The sequence below is a fragment of the Cebidichthys violaceus genome, unplaced genomic scaffold (assembly GCF_023349555.1).
Source record: "Cebidichthys violaceus isolate CVI_PGR_0920_01 unplaced genomic scaffold, fCebVio1.0.p SCAF_15, whole genome shotgun sequence".
NCBI classification, from domain to species: domain Eukaryota; kingdom Metazoa; phylum Chordata; class Actinopteri; order Perciformes; family Stichaeidae; genus Cebidichthys; species Cebidichthys violaceus.
In genome coordinates, this window is record NW_027176318.1 from 10,135,762 (window position 1) to 10,157,200 (window position 21,439).

The 21,439-nt window shown below is 43.5% G+C and overlaps 1 protein-coding gene across 1 annotated transcript in view; it reads right to left on the reverse strand.

Annotated features, from left to right (window-relative positions):
• Positions 1–21,383, reverse strand: part of lmbr1 (limb development membrane protein 1) — a 30,026-nt gene extending 8,643 nt beyond the window's left edge. The window contains exons 1-12 of the mRNA XM_068709927.1: positions 21,147–21,383; positions 17,836–17,908; positions 16,573–16,612; positions 15,605–15,744; positions 14,842–14,945; positions 8,156–8,282; positions 7,678–7,746; positions 7,468–7,532; positions 7,207–7,279; positions 3,984–4,073; positions 2,827–2,903; positions 2,324–2,401 (exon numbers count right to left, since the gene is read on the reverse strand). Of these exons, the coding sequence (XP_068566028.1) occupies positions 2,324–2,401; positions 2,827–2,903; positions 3,984–4,073; positions 7,207–7,279; positions 7,468–7,532; positions 7,678–7,746; positions 8,156–8,282; positions 14,842–14,945; positions 15,605–15,744; positions 16,573–16,612; positions 17,836–17,908; positions 21,147–21,209 (999 nt within the window). The 5' untranslated portion in view covers positions 21,210–21,383. The remainder of the gene's footprint in view (positions 1–2,323; positions 2,402–2,826; positions 2,904–3,983; positions 4,074–7,206; positions 7,280–7,467; positions 7,533–7,677; positions 7,747–8,155; positions 8,283–14,841; positions 14,946–15,604; positions 15,745–16,572; positions 16,613–17,835; positions 17,909–21,146) is intronic.
• Between the last annotated feature and the right edge of the window lie 56 nt (positions 21,384–21,439).

Genomic DNA, 21,439 nt, shown 5'->3' on the forward strand with positions numbered 1-21,439 from the left:
GGGGGGGGGGGTCTGGTAGATTCGTCCGTGCAGCCTGCCACGACTCTTTCAGCTGACACATTGCATTTGTAGCTAGTAAGATTAACACCTCGCAATACGAGGCAATGGCGAGGTCGTCTGTGTGTGTGTGTGTGTGTGTTTTAACACATGCCTCACGTCCTGACCATTTGACCTCAGGTGGGTCCCTGCAGTAATGGCAGCATTTTTCTAAAATTGTATTTATTTTAGTTCACTGCCTTTCACATAGTCATAAGTTCTCACTTCTGTCAATCCTCTTGCACACCAGATAATCCCCCCGGCTATCATCTAACGAGTAAGGGGAAAGAAGTAGACATAAAAAGTAAATATAATACATAGAGCTGCCGTTTACTTCAGGTACAGAGTTCTGAAATGGTTCGGACATGTAAGTCTGAACCACGCTACAGCAAATGCATGTGTTCTAAACTGAGCTCTCCATGCGATCGACACCTTTAACTCTTACTTCTGTTTGTTTTTTTTCAGTTGGAGGCTACGGCTTTGACCAAGAGACTGCCATTATTTGACCCCACCACTTGTGAGTATTTGCACCTACAGTCTGTTGAGAGGATAACCTGCTAAATAGACACCAGGGATGACATGGTTCAAATTAGGGGGGTGCGTTCACAGGCCTAGATGCTGCATGGTAGCAACACATCTGCCTACCTCTTTGGCATGTCGACACTGTCTTTGGTTCTCGTACAGCATTGTGTGGGTCTGTGTTTGAGTGGAAATGATGGTCTGTTTGTTGGTGACCTGACTACAAAAGTTGCTTTCAAGCCCTTTCACTTTCATTCACAAAAGTTGAAAGGCCATAGCTAAGGTGAGCTTGTCACAGGAAGTTTAATTATGCACGTTTGTGTGTGTTCACAGAAGTGCAACTTTAGTGAGGTGAAAGATGGAGTCCAGTTCCAGATAAGTCAATTTTTCAAAATATAGTGTCAAGTGTTGTGGCTACCAAAGAGGAGGGCCCGCAATAACTATTTTATTGGTCCCTCTTAGTGCTTGTTCATCACGCTGTAAAACACACCGTCCTTTGACGGAGCCGGTTCCAGTTCCTCTCCTCCCCCGTGTTGTTTCTACAGCATCTCTGCTTCTCATCTCCAGCCACCTGTTTCTCCTCCCTGCTCGTTCTCTTTTCCTAGCTCCTCATCATCCTTCTCCACCTCCATCCTCTGCTCCGTAAAGCCAATTGGGGCACTGCTCAGTATGCCGAGGACTATGGCGGGATGCTTAGTAGGAAGGGAAGACAAACATTGACAGGGCACTTCCATTGTGCTCTCCCCCCAAAACAATCAGCGCATCGGGGGCCTCATTTGACTTTCCCACAGTCTCTTTACTCTGACAGTTCCTCCTTCCGACCTCAAACCAGCCGCTCTCTCTACCTCTTTATGTCGCTTTCTCTCCTCTGTCCTTATCTCCTTCGAGACAGTGTGCGGGTAACTACGAGGCAGAGAGTTCGACAGCTGGAGGGCAGGGTTAACGGGGTGGATAGATGGATATCATATCAGTATCGATTGTTCTGGAGGACGAGACACCCACCCCCCCCCACCCCTCGTAGTGCTGTGAGATCATCAGAGGTGTGGCATCTATCCAGCTCAACAAACGTATAAACCATTTAGTGGGGCCACACTGTCAGGGAGGACAGCTTCAAGCTGCATGACAAGTGTAATTTGGGGGATTTTCTGTGATGCGTCATGCCAAAGAAAACATCTCTGTTCAATAAAATAATTGGAATGTCGAGGGCAGCTCTGTCAGTTGCCCGCGAGACGCAAAATTAAATGAGGGAGAAATAGGATACATTATGTTGCCCCCTCTCAGACAAGAATGCAACCACAGACGCACACACATACAAGCACATGCACGCACGCCTCTCTGTCGCTGCAGATGAGACGAGATAAGGGGGAGCTTAAAACACATTGCATGTTAGACGGAGATGAAAATCTCTCAGAGCCATTCCACACTCGGCTACGCTGCCTCACAGTAAGAGCCCTTCACCTGGCCCTGTCTTTTCACCCACTGTGGACTTGAGACACGTAGCGGGCTCATTGAATCTGCACGCTGCAGTGAAATGACTTTCAATGAGCTTCCAAAACAAAACAAGAGGCACAAGGTTCAAGCCTGATTAACATCTGGTCGGGCCTTTTCTTCCAACAGGCATCTGAGCATATCCGGAATTTGATTTATGTCCCCGCCGGGAGCATGGCAGGTCTGATAGGCAAGCTCTTCTGCAGTTTACATTCTGGGCGTGTGTGCGTGTGTGTGCGTGGAGTAGAAACGCACTTAGGTTAGGTTACAGTAGGCTTACCGTGGATCCCTTGGGCATGGCAGTCTCATCCACTAGAAGGTAGAGGATATTAAATGCCACCATAAGAACTGAGATTGTCTGCAGACAGAGAGGAAGATAAAGATTTGTTTACATGTGGTAGAATTATAAAAACATTGATCAAATACCTCAGAGTATCCGACATCGTGATATAATTGAATTGTGGTGTGCTGATCCGTAAGTATGGTAATGCATAATAATAATGCTCCAACATTAAGCTGCTCAAAACCTGAACAATGTGGGGATGTTTGAGGCCATGAAGGAGGCATAACAAGTACTCCCACACTATAATCTATGGAAAATGGTGGCAATTCAGCGTCGTCTTAAACAGCTATTAAACAAAAGTAGTTTCCACACCCAGACTCAGAAGTGTTAAGAGGATAGGATTTGAGGTACAGGGTGTTAGTCCCAATGGCCACCAGCCAGGCTGTATACGCCATGAGTAAACAGTTTGGGCTTAATGATAGGTCAGTCACAGCACTCACCGTTCCTGCGAGCAGGATCAGCATCACTATGGGATACAACAAGTTCTTCTCCCAGCCCGATGCTTTCTTTCTTCTCTCTGAGTGGAAATGAGAGCCAGAGTGTGAGGTCATTAGTCTATATGTGTATAACCCACTCTTTAATTGCAAGATTCAGAGATACAAACCACTTTCCACTGCTGGTTAATTAATATGTTCATCAAAGAGGAATAATGAAACCTCGAGCCCTCTGGCTTTATTCACAGTGTTTGTACAGCTCGGTTTGGTAAAACACATCGTGAGTGTGTGTAGCAAACACAATCTCACCTCTCATCGCAACCATCCCCCCCAGGTAAGATACATTTCATAACCTTATCAAAAAATGATGCTCTTCCTCTTTAATTAGTTAAGACTTATCATTGCCTTAATTAGTGGAAACAATCATAAATCCTGGATAAAAAGAAATGCAACCAAATTAATTCTGTGATTTATATTTTGGTCTGTGTGTGTGTGTGTGTGTGTGTGTGTGTGTGTGTGTGTGTGCGCGCGGTGGGCAACTACTATGCCTCATTCTTCTCAGCCAGATGACACATTTCAAGTTTATATCTTCCATCTTCCTCTTCATTCAACAGCTCGTCAGTCATGTTTGTAGACACTGCCGACAGCTTGTAGACCCTGTGCACTATATCTTCTATTATGGACATCCACAGTACCCAACAATGTGTATCTGACTGCTCTCTAGTCCTTGCCATATTGACTTTCTTTCTCTATTTCCAACATTGTTAGTCCTCCTTATTCTCAAAGTGCACCCACCCTGCCTGCCCGAGAAGTTTGCCAAGTGCACTTTATATGCACCATCCTTCTAAATTAATGACATCACTAAAAGGCTTGCTACAATATAAAGTTTGCATCTTGTCCAATATCCTAAGTGCCTTTGTGCTCTCCCCCCCCACCCCCACCCCGCTCCCCAAAAGACTCGAGCCTCATTTATAATATCCTAAAATGGATGGAAAATTATCAAGCAGTTCTGGTCCATGTCCAAATTAAGAAATTAAGGCAGACGGGGAGAAAGCGGCTGCCTGTCAGCAATATGTAAAAAGCTTATTTCTTGGCATATATTTCCATGGCAATTCAAGGTCTTCAGAGAAAATATATCAGTCCTGCATAATACAAATACTTACCCAATTTATTCCTCTGATTTCTAATATTGTCCAGTTCTTTGTTGAGCTGCAGAGTAGAGCTTCCTCGAGAGAAAGTGTGTGAGGACGATCCTGCGAAACACAAACCATCGGAATGAACTTCATTTGTCTCATGATCAGATGTCGTCACGATCATTTTTATTGTTCAGCTAATTTAGTCACTGAATGGATTAAACATTAAGTTTAGAAAATGTAAAAGAATTATGAAGAAAACCCAAAGTTCTGAGAATCTTGTTTTGTCTGTCAAACAGTCCAAAAACAGTTATTCACTTTAAAATGATACAAAGAATACTCGAGAAACAGTATTTTCAGGCATTTCTCACACATCACATTACATCATGGTAACTTCACGACGTCTTTGTCTTACCGCAGCATATGGTATTTGACTTATATTTTATTAAGAAATCCCATCAAAACAAGTAATCCTGCCGCGAACACAACAATGTGATCTCAAACAAGTCATAATCATTTCTTGTGTCAGGAACTGTCTAGCACATGCCACAACTGGTTTAGTGGGCTGGAGAAGACAGCTAGGGATTCTCCAGGAAAACCACAAGGCCGGCTCATTTAAGGCTAATTTATCTATTTTACTCTGTTTTCCTTCCAACTTCTGCGCACTGGCGTAGAGGCCCCTAGGAGCCAAAGTGGAAGAGTATCCATTTGCATCCCCCGAGGTGATTGGCAGATCAAGACCAATTAGTTCAGTGTTACACCATTACTAGCGTGCAATAAAAATACCATCTTTCATCTTTGTTACAAGAGTGAAGGACCAATCACTTTGATCAAACCCTTTTCTTCCCTCTGTTATTACGACACGCCCTGTCTGGACGGGTCTAAGTAGGCAGAAGACGAGGAGAGAGACTGAACCGTCGTCTGTGCCCTCGCAGATACCTGTCCCGGGATCTAAGCAGGGGAAAGTTTGAACCCTCCGAGCAAATGCAGTCACAACACAACAGGAAATGTCACGGGCAGTTCAACAGCTTTTTTTTTTTTTTTCCTTTCCCTCCAGAGATGAATTGAACGCTCTGCCTCGGGGTAGTGAACTAATCTATCACATTCGTGCATAACATATCCAAACATGGCCTTACCCGTCACCCAGGATGGATAAATCATTGATCAAATGAACAGGAGGTTCTTGATAGCTATGAAAAAAAAAACGGCAGATCGAACTGAAGACAAAGAACAATATCATCGCTTGAATTTTCAACTGCGGTAACTTCAATGACATCATTCTAAACTGGAGTTAAATATATCCTTCGCCTTCTGCTGGCAGCATCAAGCAAGAGACTGAGTTACAGCGAGGCAGAGATGCTGACTGAGGCTTCTGGCAGCCAGGAAGGCCCGGAGTAATTCAACGTATCCTCTCCAACCTTCAGCGCAGTCAAAAAATTACGTCATCCACACATATGCTAAACACCACGCTGAGACAACAGAGGCACCGGCAAGGTCATTGTGCCGCAGAGCATCTGGACCGTTAGTCTGCTATCAGCAGATCAGGGTCTTCAGAGGCCAGCGCGGACAAGTGTGTATGTCACAGTGGCTGTACTGCAGTATATTTGTCTACTCTGGTTACGAGACAATATCTAAGCGAATAACCCATTGGAATCAGAATTACTTTGTCTGGGATATCTAGAACATATTTAAACGTAAGCCTGAATAAATTAGGCTGCGACATTGTGCAAGTAAATTGTAAAACCCGGTTTCTCGCAAGTAAAGCGTTCACAGCTTCTCTGATAGTTCTAGCTGCATGCCTCTGAACATTATGCATATTGGGTTCATCATACCCGTGGCAAGAAAAACAGATGCACATGTCCAATCAGCCAATTCAAGCCATAAAACCTCTGAAGTGTAAGACTTGCAGTATCAACAATGTCATTCCAAATGGGCAATTACATGCAGAGAGAGGACAACAAAGGCCCAGACTTGTAAATAAACACTGATGCATCGACTGATGTGGCATCTGCAAACACAAACTGGGTCAGAGGATCTGTTGGAGGAGCTGGATGCAGAGCCTGGACACAGGTGAAGCAAGACGACAACACCGCTCGCCTCTGGAGTGTGTCCTGTGAACTGTTCCTGAACTGTAGTCGCTCTCAGCAGATCAAAGGGACACCGGCCCAGCCTTCAGTTCCACCCGTGTGTGAGCATGAACGCTGAGCATGTGCATCTACATACGGCTTAAAAACATTCTTCTTCGCCTCTTAATTCCCACCTTTTTAAAACCGGCAAAAGTGTATCGCAGCTCGGCCTCGGTGCACAAGAAAAGATGTCGACCACAGAGACTTGTTAAGTTCAAACAGTGTTGGAGGTGATAAGGAACAGATTACAATTATTATTCAGTTAGTTCAAAGCAGTGCAGCGTGGAATGAGCTTGGGGGAACCATACGCATTGGTGGCAGTCTATGGAGTTGGCCGGTGTGGCATTCGAAAACATGCGTTATCAGGGAGTGATCTCCCTTACCTCCATGGTTTCAAAGGACGCTCATCCTCTTCATTTACTCGCATCTGTACACTTGGTTGCATGCTTGAGTTAATATTAAAGTAGTTTTTGGAACTTGGCCCAAATACTTCCTGCTTTTTGAGATTATTCAACGTCAAACAAGGAATTTGGGAACACAGAGGGTTAGACATGAAAAGGAAATGCAGGCTAAAAAAATAAAATAATAATCTTCCCCATCCTTTAACTCTTTAAACTATCCTTTTGTGACCGAGAACAGCACAAGGCTCCTCGTCTCCTTTCAGGAGTCACTGAAAAGTCTCTTTATTGTCCACAGGACCCGGCCAAACGTTCTTGTAAAAGATTTAATTTCCATCCTATTACCCAGGTTACCATTCTACGCCTAAATGAGGCAATCATGTCGCCAGTGTCTTAAATGGATCCTTAAAAACTCCCTGAACATAAAATATGGTCCTTCCCATGTAGCTGCTTTGTCCTTTAGCAGAAAGTTATGAGAGTAAGACAGCGGTGGGGAAAGGCCGCTGTTGTGTGTGTGTGTGTGTGTGTGTGTGTGTGTGTGTGTGTGTGTGTGTGTGTGTGTGTGTGTGTGTGTGTGTGTGTGTGTGTGTGTGTGTGTGTGTGTGTGTGTGTGTGTGGCTGAATTTTCAATGCTAATTGATTCCAGTGTGGCGCGCTCCATCACACCCAATAGGGCAGTCGACCTCTCCCCTCCCCTATAATGTGCCAACACGTCTCCCACAGACGTACCGTTTAATCTCCTCTGAAGGGCTTCCTCCTGCAAATGGATGCAGTAAATCTGCTCATCCAGGTCCTCCAGGATCTGAAGGGAGGGAGCAGAGGAGGAAGAGATGAAATGGGTTATAATTAGGCCCAAAGTGGGACCGGAGAGATGGCAGATGGGAGGATGAGTTGGTGATGTATTTGTAGTCCTCTGCTGCGCATGTAAATGGTCGACTGAAGCAGACAGTGGCTTCAAGCCTACAGAACAACCACATAATGATTCCTTACCGTTGGCTTCACTAGTAACTGGCCCATGATGGTGAACATCCTGGACAATCCCACAGGAGTGCACACTACAAGTGAGACAGAAAACAGTGTGCTTGTTTAACCACAATAAGGTGAAAAAATTAAGCAATATTGAATTAATGGTCAACATCACATCAACAATTAAATTATTTTTTTTTGTCAGTGTGAATAAGAAGAAATGAAGCGGCTCACTGAGTAAAAGCAGTCCTCCCATCAGAGATATACAGGAGTAGAGGTATGGTAGGTAAAATTCCCAAAGATCTACAGAAAGAACACATTTAATACAAATATAGAACGACAGGAAAGAATAGTTCAACATTTAAAGAAATGCACAAGATATAGTTCCATCACACAACTCCTTGTAAAACCACAGTTAGTATTTGTGAAGGGATTAAACAAGACATGTGTTCATTTGTGTGCTTTAGAGGGAATTTGTTTTACTTTGGAGAAAGCCAAGCTAAATCAGTTCCAGTATTTATGCTAAGCTAAGCTAACCGACTCGCGGTTCAAGCTTCATAGCTTATGCACAGACATGAGAGTGGCATCAATGTCATCCAACGGTCTGCCGGAAGCGAAAAAAGCCAAATTACCAAATTGTTGAACTATTTGTTACAAATACTACAAAAACACTTACAAGCGACAATGACACAAAATCCTTTAACAAACGTACCGTAGAGCGATTCCATACTGGCTGCATCATTGTCAATGAGCGCTGATGCCACCCACACGATGCCCAGGATGAGCAACGCCAGCAGGAAGAGCATCACAAAGGTCTCTAGAATGCGCGCCTTAATGCCCTGACAGAAAAAGTGCACAGAGGGAAAAAAAACAGAAATGTAATTGGATATGGCCAATATCACAATAAGCACCATGGTTTTATACCAACGTACAAACAGACTGAGCTGGGAGGTGGTATTATTATTTATTTTTTTCAAACACAAAACAAGATTCACTTTACGAGACATCTCCCTCCTCCCACGCTCATATTAAACACCACCATTTCCATTCACAGCACACAAACATGACATAAACGCTCCCACGGATTCCTGTGTAAAACAGCTCTTTTATACACACATACTGCGGTCTATAAAGCGGGTCTAACAGGGGCTGGTGGTGGTGGAGGTGAAATTAAAAAGAGTAAGGAGGGTGGGGAGGTGCTGTAAGGAGCATGAAGCCTGGCTGGGTCAGCTACTGTCTGCGATCAAGAGCAGGCCTCCCATCTGGGGCCGATTAGGAGCTCCCTTAGCACCGCGGTCGTGTCCCGGGCCACGCAGACGAGAGGGTTTTGGGGTAATTTGGGTTTTCCGGGTCACAAACTGCTGAGTGGTTAATAAAGTCCTCCTCTACCTGTTCACACAGTTTCCATTTCCCCCCCTGCTGGAGAGCCGAGCTGTCTGTGCCTGGAAGATAGATGGGCGTTCTCATACACATGTCAGGTAGGCTACCAGGCACGGGATAACAAGGGCTCTCTGCTTCTGGAGCGCTGCTTAAATTGGGCACATATGAGCAATTTGTTACCAGCTAACATAATGGCCGTGCGGTTGCTGTTCAGTATTTGCCAACAGGTACATGAAGGGGGTCTCTCTTTGAAAGTATCCCCAGTTAATCAAGTGGCTTTATAGAATGGAAATGGTTTCAATTCTGCAGATTAAATCAGACAAGGCTTAGTTTTTTAGTTTTTACAACACAGTTCATGATTATTAACCGAACCACCTGTCCTTCAGCATTTACGTTACGATTTGGGTCGCTGTTTAATAGCCTCATTCTCTCCCATGCAACCTATAATTTATTCCCTTCTAACTCTCTTTTACAAGCCCCCGTTCTAAAAAAAACCCGGCAGCATTAATGGGTCACAGACATATTTGGTAAATTTATTGTCTTCACATTATCACTGACCCATCCCGTCCATACTTTGGATAGTGATGTAGGGAATTAAGCTCAGTCTCAGACTCCCATCCGCTGTCAGTGGTGAAAATCCCCCGTAGCATCCTTTAGCTATTACTGAGCAATCACTCGCGTCGCGCCTCCTCTCGTGTGGTATTCTGGAAAAGCCTCAGCGAGTGAGTGTAGAATTTTCTAGCACAACATAGAGGAAAGTGGGCAGGGTCTGGAGTGCCCCAGTGTGGCCAAGGTGGACAATGCAGCCACTGACAGGTAGTGGTAAGAGGGTGTAATCGGGCCTTATGGAGTCTTAAGTCAGCACGAAAAAAAACCTAAAATCTTAGTGATGCATTATGAGTAAATATAAATCATTAATAGATACATCACAGTGATAACTTACGGGAACTATATCTGCATATTTTCTGTTATGCTATACGCCAACAATAAATTCCCCACTCAATGCAGATCAATACACTAAAAACATAAATCCCACAACACACACAAATATGACATTCTGCTGACTGCCTCATGCTGCCTTGCAGACACTCGGGCGCTCGTGCGTTCGCTGGATGGATGCTGCAATCAAGACTCTCGCGGCCCAGCTCAACCGGCCAACGAGGAGACCGCTCAACACCGTCCAGAGGAGGGAGGAAAGAAATAAAGAGAGAACAACAGAGGGAGACTGATGGAGGAGAAGGAGTCAACGTCTGAGCGCATCTCAATCCCTGGAGGTAAGAGAGGTGAGAGAGGAATGCTTTCAGGGACTTCAGCCACGTCCCACACGCGCTCTCTTAAGGATGCATCAGGACAAGCAGAAGCCGCAGGCAGGACGTGCGTCCGCTCAAGCGCACCAGTCCACCTTAACAAGCTGCCCATGCCATGCTGAAGGTGTATTCCCTTCAGATAGGTCTCTCAATCATTTATAAGACTCAAATCATTACCCATTCAGATCATTTAGGGCAAAGGCAATGCTTGTCACCTCCCTTACTATCATCCCTGGTTCCTGCCTCGCTGGAAGAGCAATCTACTGTGTCAGATGTGATTTGACAGTGAACTGTGAGCCCAGATTGGTATCATTGATCCACGCACATGCATGACACTGCACACTGAAAGTTCCCTACCTCTCCTTGCAAGGGAGGAAAATGAAGTCCTTTGTTCCTCATCAAATAGGAAAGCAAGGCAAATTTATGCTTTAAAAAAAACTATGGTATAAAAATAGAAAAAAATGCAACTAAGCTATCATCACTGATCAAAGATGAAACTGTCAACTGGTGAGGGAAGAGAGGGGGAAAAAAAGACCTGTGCCTTGGCATCCAGAGCGCCCGCTGAAAGTTTCTATTCTTTGCCATTCTAAATGTGTAACTACATCTAAATATAGCAGCTCTGAAATATTCAGCATCCCCTGATCCTCACACCGACATCGAGTGAGGGGCTGCTTAACTGCAGCTATGCTCCAACAAGAAGGGAGAGACTTCCAAGAAATGCGTGTAGAGGCCAGAGATTAAAAAAAACAAACACAAAAAAAACCCCACCCCGCTTCATATGCAGTACCAAACAAAACATGCATGGATTCACGTACGCACACGCAGACAAGATGCACATGACCAGCAAGGTAAATAAACCTCCAAATCCACCCAACTACACAAAGCCACAGAGGGCCTGGAAACAGTTCAGAAGCTTTATCGCCCTGCTTGTGCTGCAGAAGAACGTGTGCAATAGTGGACAAGTGTAAGAGAGAGAGATGATACTTGGGAAGATGCAGGGCTGTGTTGGATGTTATGAGGGGGGGGGGGGGGGGGAATGGGACAAAGAACGAGAGTTAGGTGGTGCAGGAGCTTCCGAGTTGCCGCCATCAATCCTTAGCAGGTCAGCAGGCGGTGGCAGAGATCATCCTGCAGACCATCCTTCTGCTCACTGTCAGGGGCGTGTGGAACAAGGGCCAAGAGTGTAATACGTGACGGAGGGGGCAGGGTCCTTTTTTTTTTTTTTTTTTTTGCTCCCCAGCAAAAGGACTGCCCTCTCTGCTAAAGACATGCCAGATGCCCAGGGACCTTATTAGTGTATCCTTCAACCACAGCCACGGCGCAATGACCGTGTCAAAGACAGAAAGCAGAGGAGAGGGACACTCGCCTGTAAAGCTGCACAATGAACTTCTAAAGACTCTTAATAAGACTTCTTAATAAAGCAGCAATGACACGAGAGCATGGAAAATGATCGGCATCACATCGTATCGTTCAAACCGGTGGGGGGAGGGGGTTTAAAAAGAATAGAAGAGGGATAGAAAACATTGCTGTGAATGTTCATGGATTTTTGGGGATGTGAATTGAAACTCCCGTTTCCCCGCTGCTTTCACGGCTGATTCACCAGATGAGTCAGAAAACAGAAGAATTTCAATGAAGGAAGCGGCCTCAGCACAAGTTTTATTTGCCATCCTACAGTGACGACAGCTTGTTCTGGTTACTGAAAGGTGTCAGACTGATAAGTCTTCAAAGAATACATGACTGTATCCTGGCTTTTTCTTCAGGTAAAAAGGTTAGGACCAAATAGACCGCATGGCCCATCAACATTACACTCTGCCTTATTCTTTAAATGAAGTAAAAGAGTAATTCAGTGTGATAGACGACATCTCGCTTTAAAATCAAGAAAAACGGCAAAAGAATCCCGAGAACATATCACTTAGAAAGACTGAGTCACGAGAGGAAGGAGAGGAAGAAGAAAAAAAAAAAATCCTGAGCAACTCGCTTGTTCTTTTTTTTTTTTAAATTCCCAGCTCGAGCTAATATGTTGCCGTGGTAACGAACATTGTAACAGGCAGCTTTAGGGAGACATTGTGACCTTAAAGGAAGGTATGTAAACACCACTTTATATTCTCCGACTGGCCCTGCCCGAAAGAAGGCCTGGGAAAAATGTCCGCATGTGCAGGAGATTTGAAATAAATATCCAGGCCCCCATTGTGGAGCTCCAACAAAGAGGAGTATCTTAGTAACACCACGCAGGTTTGCTCGGCGAGACGTTTTCTCTCCCCCCCCTCCTCCTCCTCCTCCTCCTCCTCCTCCCCCCCTCCTCCTCCTCTCCCTCCACAATAAACACACTTCTCATCATTGGCGGGTTAGGGCTTAGGATGAGATTGATGAGGAGTTTCTTTAACTACCAGATGAAACCTGTTGGCCCTTTGCTGGGTCAGTCGGGGGGTCAGACTCGTTCCAACTCGTTTCAGGATCAAACACATTTCAATACTTTGGGTAAGACCAAAAGACTATTCACTGTGAAGTATACTGCTCTATAATGTTTCTTAAATAAATAAATAAAAAAAACTACAATATTAAAACATAGTAGTAATTGTGCATATTTTCCTCATAAAGTTACAATAAGTGGCTCAGGCTGTGGCGCTGAATACATATTTTTTTTTAGCGAGAGGTAATAAACATCTGAGTATTAGTGCAGAGAAAATAAGATGAGACCACACTGGAAATAGACCAGCAAGTTGTCATCGTCAAAACTTTTTTTTATACCTTGATCTAATTGTTTTTGAGTAAATATAGCTTCAAGATATCACACTCGCCGTGTATAATTACTAAGCCAACTTAAGTCTCTTGATATAAATAGAAGCGGGAACAAAGGCCGGTGCTGATGTCTTCACGGTCTTTGTCAGAACACGCCGATTATCTCAATGTGGATGACAGCGGCGGCTCTCATCATTAGAATGCCATCTACTGGTGGTGCAGAGACAACTAGAAGTGACAGAAAATGCTTTATGAAGCCTCAAAATCATCCCCAATGCATCCAAAACAGCTACCTCATTTAGAATACTACTACAAATACAGCATGCTATATAGGTTGAGAACACATCATCAGAACCAATGAACATGAAGTACGCGACGACCTTTCGTGGCCTCGGCGATGCAGCTCTTCGGCAAAGATTTGAGAACACGGCAGTAAAGCGGGAGACATTTTACAGCAGCAAATAAAGCTCGATCATAACATCCGACATCAAGACCCTAAGTCGCTCTGATTCATCCACAATTTGGACAATTTGTGAAACTATTAATCTCTCAGGTGACAGAGCCTCTAAAGAGCTGAACAGTTAAAAAACGAAAAGAAGAAACATCCACATTTCCATCTTTATTCTGGTGGCGTCTTTTAGTACATCGTCAAAAGTAAACACAGCCACATGAAAAGGCTGACTTACTACGTTAGTAGTGAAATTCATCATTCACTTCATTTCCGCAGTCAAAAGGAGCTCGCAGTGCCAGAACATTCGCCCAGGAGGTTAAAACGCCACATAAAACCTTATGACAATGTGGTCTAAGGGATAATATCGCATTATAAAAACTCAGATCTGAGCTTTAAATTCCTCTTGCTGTCGGCCGCATGATTGACTCACACACACACACACACACACACACACACACACACACACACACACACACACACACACACACACACACACACACACACACACACACACACACTATATACCTGGAAGTGCAGCTCAACATTGAACAGTGCTTCCTCTAAGCAAATTTATGGAAGATCAGTAGCAAGAAACAGTCTTGCTGAAATGAAAAAGAACAAAAACGTGAAAGAGGCCCTCATCCTGCTTCCTACACATCAGGTCCTGCCTTCCACTGAAGAAAATCCAACCGAAACAAATTAGTGGGCCGAAGGAAGAAAAGAACTGGCTATACACTACAGTACAGACTAATTTTTATGTGCTTTTGCCAGGAGGGACATAAACCAGAGAGGTTTCAAACTGTGACACAGGATAGAGGTGTATTAAAAGTAAATCTCTCCCCCTCCATTTTGCAAGGTTCTATTGTGCTGTCATGTTGCTGCGACTTTATGGACCAGCCTCTTTTTTTTTTTTTTTTTTTTTTTTGGTGGGGGGTGGGGGGTGTAATCAATTAAACGAGGAAGTTCGCTGAGCCTTACAACTTGATTATTAGCCTGCCCTTTTGAAGTTTTATTTTGGGGGGCTCAGGAGGGGGTGACAAGGAATCAGGCTTTAAATCAGCGGGGCCGATGCAGCCGTGTTGAAGCGTTTGCAGCCTATGGCCTTATTGGAAGGGTTTGTCAGGATGTGGCGCTGGGCGAAGTCCAGATTCAGACTTTCATGGTTAATGAACGTTCTGCGGTGGCAGTTACAGTCAGCGCCGTGAGTCAGGGAGAGGGCAAGGACAAGGCACCTGCTGCTGCTGCTGCTGCTGCTTTGGCTGTTAAGAGAGAGCCCGTATGCAGCAAAGCATAGAAATACATAAAAAGGGTTCCACATTTTCCTAATCAAAGTTTCCGATTTTTCTTACAAGGCTTAGTTTTAAAATCATTGCAGATTGTCTTGTTTTCTGTGGAAGCTCAGCAAAGTGTCAGCCCCATTTACCATTTCCAACGTTGTTGTTTTTTTTGATGATCTTGCGTGACACACAAAGACAATAAACAAAAATCAAAAAGGATGCAGCAAACTTAAAGGCAATGTACCTTTTTAGATCCCGCGAATCCCTCAGACTCCAGGAAGAAATAGGCAAAGGGCATCAGGACAAAGAGGCAGAGGTTGGAGAACAGTGACACCAGGTTCCACAGACCTGCAGAAAACAAACACATGAAGGTCTACACATACGGGTAATTCAAGGATGATGTTTCAGGCTCGGTTACATGAACAGGTTTTGCCATCATTCTGAGAGCTTTCCCTTGAATATTAGTAGTTGTGAGGAGAGGAAGCGTCTTTGTGTCTAAGTCGTGGACTCTAATGCCCCCTGGTGGCTGTTGCAGCAGCCAACAGCCTTCTAGACGAGTTAACGTTGACTCTGTGGGGTGACAGCGTGACTGACTGGGACATAAAGATGTCAACTGATCGGATATGTGGGGACATTTCATCACTTTGAAATCTCACATGGTTTAGTTTTGAATCAAGAAAGAAAGTGTCTTCCTCCATCGATCAGCTGCTGCTGATGGTTACACATGTAAGTTTAGCACAAACTTAAGAGTCAAATCATATTTCGTAAACACAATTTCAACAGCCAAAGTTTAAAAGTGTGAATAGAGTGAAAAACATTTATGAGGGTACTAGTCAACACTTCCATTGATTCTGACATTAATGTAAAAAAGATCATCATGATTCTAATCAATGTTATATATAATATGTTAAGATAGAATATATTCTTTTCCAATCAAAAGACAAAAGGAGCAAGAAAGGGAGAGAGAACTAGTGAGTCTGATTAAACGTGATGTGAGACCTACTCACCGTGAATGAGGGAGCCATTGAGCCACTGAATGTAATAGTTTTTGGGGAACGAGAGGAGGATCTCGTTACTAATGATCGAGAAAGGCAGCAGGAAGACGGCACCACCCGACACTGCCAGGGTGAAGGTGCACAAGTACAATCTGTGAATGGAATCAAACACAAACAAGTGTTAGGACCAGTCAAGATGAAAAGTAGACTCACAACATGGCAATAACATATCTTTATAGATCATACGTCACAGGGAGTTACTTGGTTACTGGACGGTTCACTTTAGATGACGTGTTTCTGCAGCCTGCGTGTTCTAGAGGCTCAGAGGCTGCAGGTCTCAGGGGAGTGACCATCTGCTCAGTGGCCCTCAGTTGGTTCAGCTCAGAGGCCCCACTTCACCACAGCACCAAAAGAGCTCATTAACTGAAATGCTTTCCATCGTTTGGCCGGACCCTTAGGTGCTACTCTGCTTCGCTGGAGCCGAACATGTGGGATGTTTGTGGCTACAACAGGCCGCCTCGATTGTGACGTCTGCCGCTACTCTGAGCTGAGCTAATGACATAAACTGTGCTGAGTTTTTGAGGTAGTCGGTAAATGAATGCTCTGTAAATGGTTATTTTCATTATTGATTAATATCTGATTATTTCTAGATTAATCAATTCAGTGTTTTGGTTGTTTGGGGAAAAACACTCGTCACAACTCGTCTTCAAATGCCTTTTTTTTTAATCCAACCCCAAAGATATTCACCTCACTGGGATATAAAACACAGAAAAGCCTCACTGTTAGAGAACATGACGTAAATGATGACTCCATTATGAAAGCAGGTTCAGATTCATCTTCTGTTAATCTAGTAATCAATTCACGGTTTCAGCTCAAAATAGCAACATTGAATTCAAATATTTCTAAATTCCTAAAATAAATATCTAGTTAAAAGCTAAAATACACTGTTCTAAAAGAAGAATGAACTCAGATTTACTCACGATATTCTATTGACAACAGCATCTTCATCCTCGTGGTCGTCTATGAAGGAAACCAAAAGGCTTCAGTCACAAGGTGGTTGGAGTGTATCAGCTGCACATTGTATACAACACATCTTAAATCAAGCAGCACTAAGAAGAACGCAGCATACTGATGCACCTGAAGCAGAGTTAAACATCTGATATTTTCACTTCCCTATTGGCCGATACCGACATGCATCATTGTAGTGTTAGTTCAAAACAGTATTTGAGACATGCCTAACTGAGGGACTCTTTAATGCCATTTCTCTCCATGCATCTGTAATTGTTTCCAAAACAATGTAAACTTCCTAATTTGACAGTTATGTGGAGGTGCTCCTATTCCTTGAAAACATTTTCACAAAAACATCCTGTTATGCTGACATTGAACGTTTTTAGCTAGCTACAGGCATTTTGTTTGTTGTATGAGAATGATCTCATAATCATCATCTAAATATGTGAGACAGTAGATAACAAAGTAGTGCATGTAATGCCACTTTATATTTTACAATTCCTTTATTACTGTAAGTGAAAGGATGAGGCTCCAACCCGCTGGTGTGAGGAGAAGAGCAGCCTAGATTTCTCCTGAACACGACTCCAGAAGGGATTTCTGGTGCAAAGTGGTCTACTTTCCAAATGAGACAAGGGAAGCCTAGGTGACCTGGACATATTAAATGTGTCCTGGGAAAACAGGATACAGGTCATTATGTGTTCATCGCTGTTTTGTCCTTCATAACTAGGTCTCATTTTGTATTTCCAGTTATTCCTCCCTGCTGCAGCTCAAATGTGTCACAGATGCAACAAAGTAACAAAACATATCCTTCCGTTAAAAAGGTCCCTTGAGTCGTCATTGTTTGGATATCAAACCGCTTGAGTCACTAACCTGCTGTGTCACACTTGTTATTACGTGACAAATTGTATTCATCTCGCCACAGCCCTTAAAGCTCTTCAGGGCGGATACAGTTCACGCTGATAAAGAGCTGCCCTGTGGTAGATTACTCTACAGGCATGGGTGTGGTGTCTCACGCAAACACCTAAATCCTTCTTGGAAATGACTTCCCTTCAGTCAAAAAAGCACAAAGAAGGGCTCTGTCTGTGAGCAAATAGTGCACAACCAGACTGCTGTGAGCATGGGTCCTCCACGGACGCATGTCTGCCGCGTCAGTGTTACACTTTGATGCTTTAAGACGGTGAAATCCTACAGATTTGTGTTCCCACGGAGCGAGGGCTCATATCTGACACACTTACCACTCTTCCTCTTGTATCGAGTAATGATGAAGTAGGACACAATGTAGAGGACCGCAAACAGAAGGAAGCAAATCTGAAACGACAACATGACAATCTGGGTTTAAGAATTTTCTCGGTCTGTAGATGAGTCAGCACTCAGTCATTAGCAAGCAGTTATTGACAGTTCACCCGGCAGATTTCAAACCTAAGTTCTCCACTTCCTGTGACTGTGTGTCCCAGATTATGGACTATGGTATTGTTATGCTACACTGCAATTTATGGTTATCAACTGATTATTTTGTAGTTTAAGCTATACAAGTTTCTTGAGCCCATGGTGAACAGACCAAAACTACACACACACACACACACACACACACACACACACACACACACACACACACACACACACACACACACACATATATGTTTTATTTGTATATGTATAGTTTTTGTTTTTCAGAGAGCAGAGTGTTTGAACGTCTAGTCAGCGCAAGCTCCAGAATACCGAGTGCATACAGACTTGCTCAACCGATTCTGCCAATCTCCCCCCATGTTCTAATAATACTCACTAAGTATTTGTGCAGTATGTAAATGTACATGTTTGCTGTCCAAAAATAGCTCTACACGTGGTTTAGGCCTGTTGAAGTGTGCAAATTCAGAAAAAAAGAAACAAAAATGATGCCCTCCCCAGTATTACAGGAGTCATTCACTACTAATGTAAAGCTCAACATGACCCATTTAATTGATCATAAAGAACAACAGGGAGTAATGCATCATTGTTTTCCAACATCGGACATCCCTATCAGGCCAACAGTACATGCTAAGTGGTCCAGAAATGACCAACGCGTGGAATTTATTAGGTAACCGCAGCCTTCAAAACAAGCTGGATGGTCTTACAGAAGGATCCCGTTCCACATCGCCCCCTTCTACTGTGACCGGGACCCGACTAATGTTAGAAACTCCCACTTCAGCACTTTGCACCCTGTCAACATTGGAGAACTCATCACGCCCAGCTGGGATCATGGAGGTGACTCAGCCAGACCGAGCACATTCCGGACTGACAAAAACAGACATAAAAAGAAACACTAAACATCCTCAGTCAATCCGGGAGGTATGCGGCGTTATATGACAGCCATAGCAAAAACTGTTTGGCTTATCACCTGCACTCCCCTTCCAAATGAAAGACAGCTGATATATACACACAAGCTACAAAACGTCTGCGGTGACAGCGGCTCAAGTAAAACCATGTCCATGAAGGGGAACCCCAGATTAACACAGCATCATGTACATGGAGCTGATAAACTGGCATAGACTCAATACAAAGTTTGGGAAGATATAAGTAACAAGCAGACCGACGGCCGACTACCACCAGCGAAGTTGTCGCTCTTATTTTCCCTGAACAAACACAGAGCGACACTTTAAGCAACGGAAAAGAAGCAAGTCATAACAAACTAGCTACTTGCAAGCAGTTTGCACGCATCCCCAACCAATTTAGCAACAGTATTTCACACCTTTATGCTATATGAACTCAGAGGATCTTACAGTTCCTGCAAGAAGGACTGATCAGTATGACTGCATGCACTATAGTAAATGTTATTATTTGACTTTTTTTTTTGCGGTAATCTGATTTCAGATGTGTCAGCATTAGACATAGGTTAATGCAGTTAGACGGTAGATAACCTGATTAACAGAGGTCTGCTGAAGAAACCTAAATACCAGGCCGTGTATCGTGTCATTAGCTGGGTGTAAGAAAGGTGTGTGGAAGAGACCGCGGAAAGGAAGAGTACCAAGATGTTGTAAAATAGTGTTGTAAGCACACTCCTAATGCTTGTTCCGATTCAGGGATGTCACAACTTTACATTTTGTTCAACACAGTGCATCTCATTTTCCACAAGCATGTGATAACGATGTGACATCCTTGTTTGGAGGTGGTAGTGGAAAATGTAATTACTGACCAAAAGCACAAGATAGTCTCACGTTATCCTGTGTTAACTCGATTTCTCACAGTAAACCGGGTTTTCTGTGCATTCTTCAATGCTTCTTTAGGACACAGTGTTTAGAAACACTTTCCCACACTTCAGGTCTAATAGCAGCGTCTTGTCACCGAGTCATGTTTACCGACTCGAAACTTAACCAACAGTAACCTTGGCTTGCAAAATAAGCATGCGCAACAATATATATATATATATATATATATATATATATATATATATATATATATATATATATATATAAATATATAATTGTACGCCTGCAGAAATCAATCCATAAGCTGACCCACATTAAGACGTCGAGGTGCCGTTACAGCATCGTGCAAAAGGCATCTTATGTTAAGAATGTTGATATGGGATACTGAGAGAGATACTTAGGACAACATGTGCACGCTAAAGCTGAGCTGTTCAGCTTGTCTGATGGTGAAACATTTGATAGTTTCTTAATTGCAAAAGTGTCGGTCAGGAATAATCAAGAAGACCAACTCCAGGCAAGGCATCCCCTCTTGAACTTGTTAGCTTAGAAGTCTAGATACTCTTAAAAACAATGTGGTTCATCAGCAACAGCACGTTTCATTGCATGACAATAGTCTATAAGTTATATTATCTATTGTCACATGCATTTGCAGGTGGCCGGCGCACAAGGGGCATTAAGGACACCAAAAGTTAAGTTGCAATGCTGAAACATTCGCCAGACATCTTCTTACATATAACACTGCAAACGGTCTCTTCTTCCCAATCACTACAAATAATATTTGCCACAAGAAGGTTTCTTTCCTTAAACACAAACTAAAGTCTGTTACATTCATCCCACCAGAGGAGCTCATCAGAAATTAAGGACGTTTAACTCAAAAGCCTCGACATCACAACAAGAGATCAAACATGAAATGCGTGTATTGATTAAGCCTACATCAAGCTCTCATGATATTGTACGTCCAGGTTGAATTAGGGAGATGTCCCTGTCCTCACTCAGCCTGAATAACTGAGGACATTGTGTCCACGTCCCAGATAAAGATCTTGCAGGATTATTTATAACAAGTCTGTCTCAATATCAATCGATACACCAGCGAATTTAATACACTGATAATAAACTAGTTACTAATGCTCGCTAACGTTAGCTAACTTTAATTAGCGCGTCGATTTTTTTTAATTTAAACCAGATCTGACTTAAATGGACATATAATAAGACGTGTCTCTGGTGCGTCACAGAATGAGCAGTTTAAATTCTGCCGTGTCTTATCTGACAGGTGAAGCTAACGCTAGCGACCGTTGGCGTCGCTGAGCGGTAGAGGACGTTGCTAGCCTGCTAGCCTCCACTAGCCGCTCCGTGGCGTCACTTACGATGTATTCTCGAACTTGGCTGTGGAAATTCTGCTCTCTGATAGTAACATCGTCTTCTTCCATTCTTCATATTGCAAATACAAAAAAAAAAAAAAAGAGCTACAGATTCACAGCATGATAGGTCGCGTGCAACTGGCACCACAACGGCAACAACTCCCAGTGTCTTCTTCTTCTTCTTCTTCCCTCTGCAAATATATTGCCCCGACTGGTTAAGAGACAGTTTACATCGGAGGAAAACCGCTCCGTGTTAAAAAAAAAAAAAAAAAAAGCCCCATAATAAAGTACGTCATCAC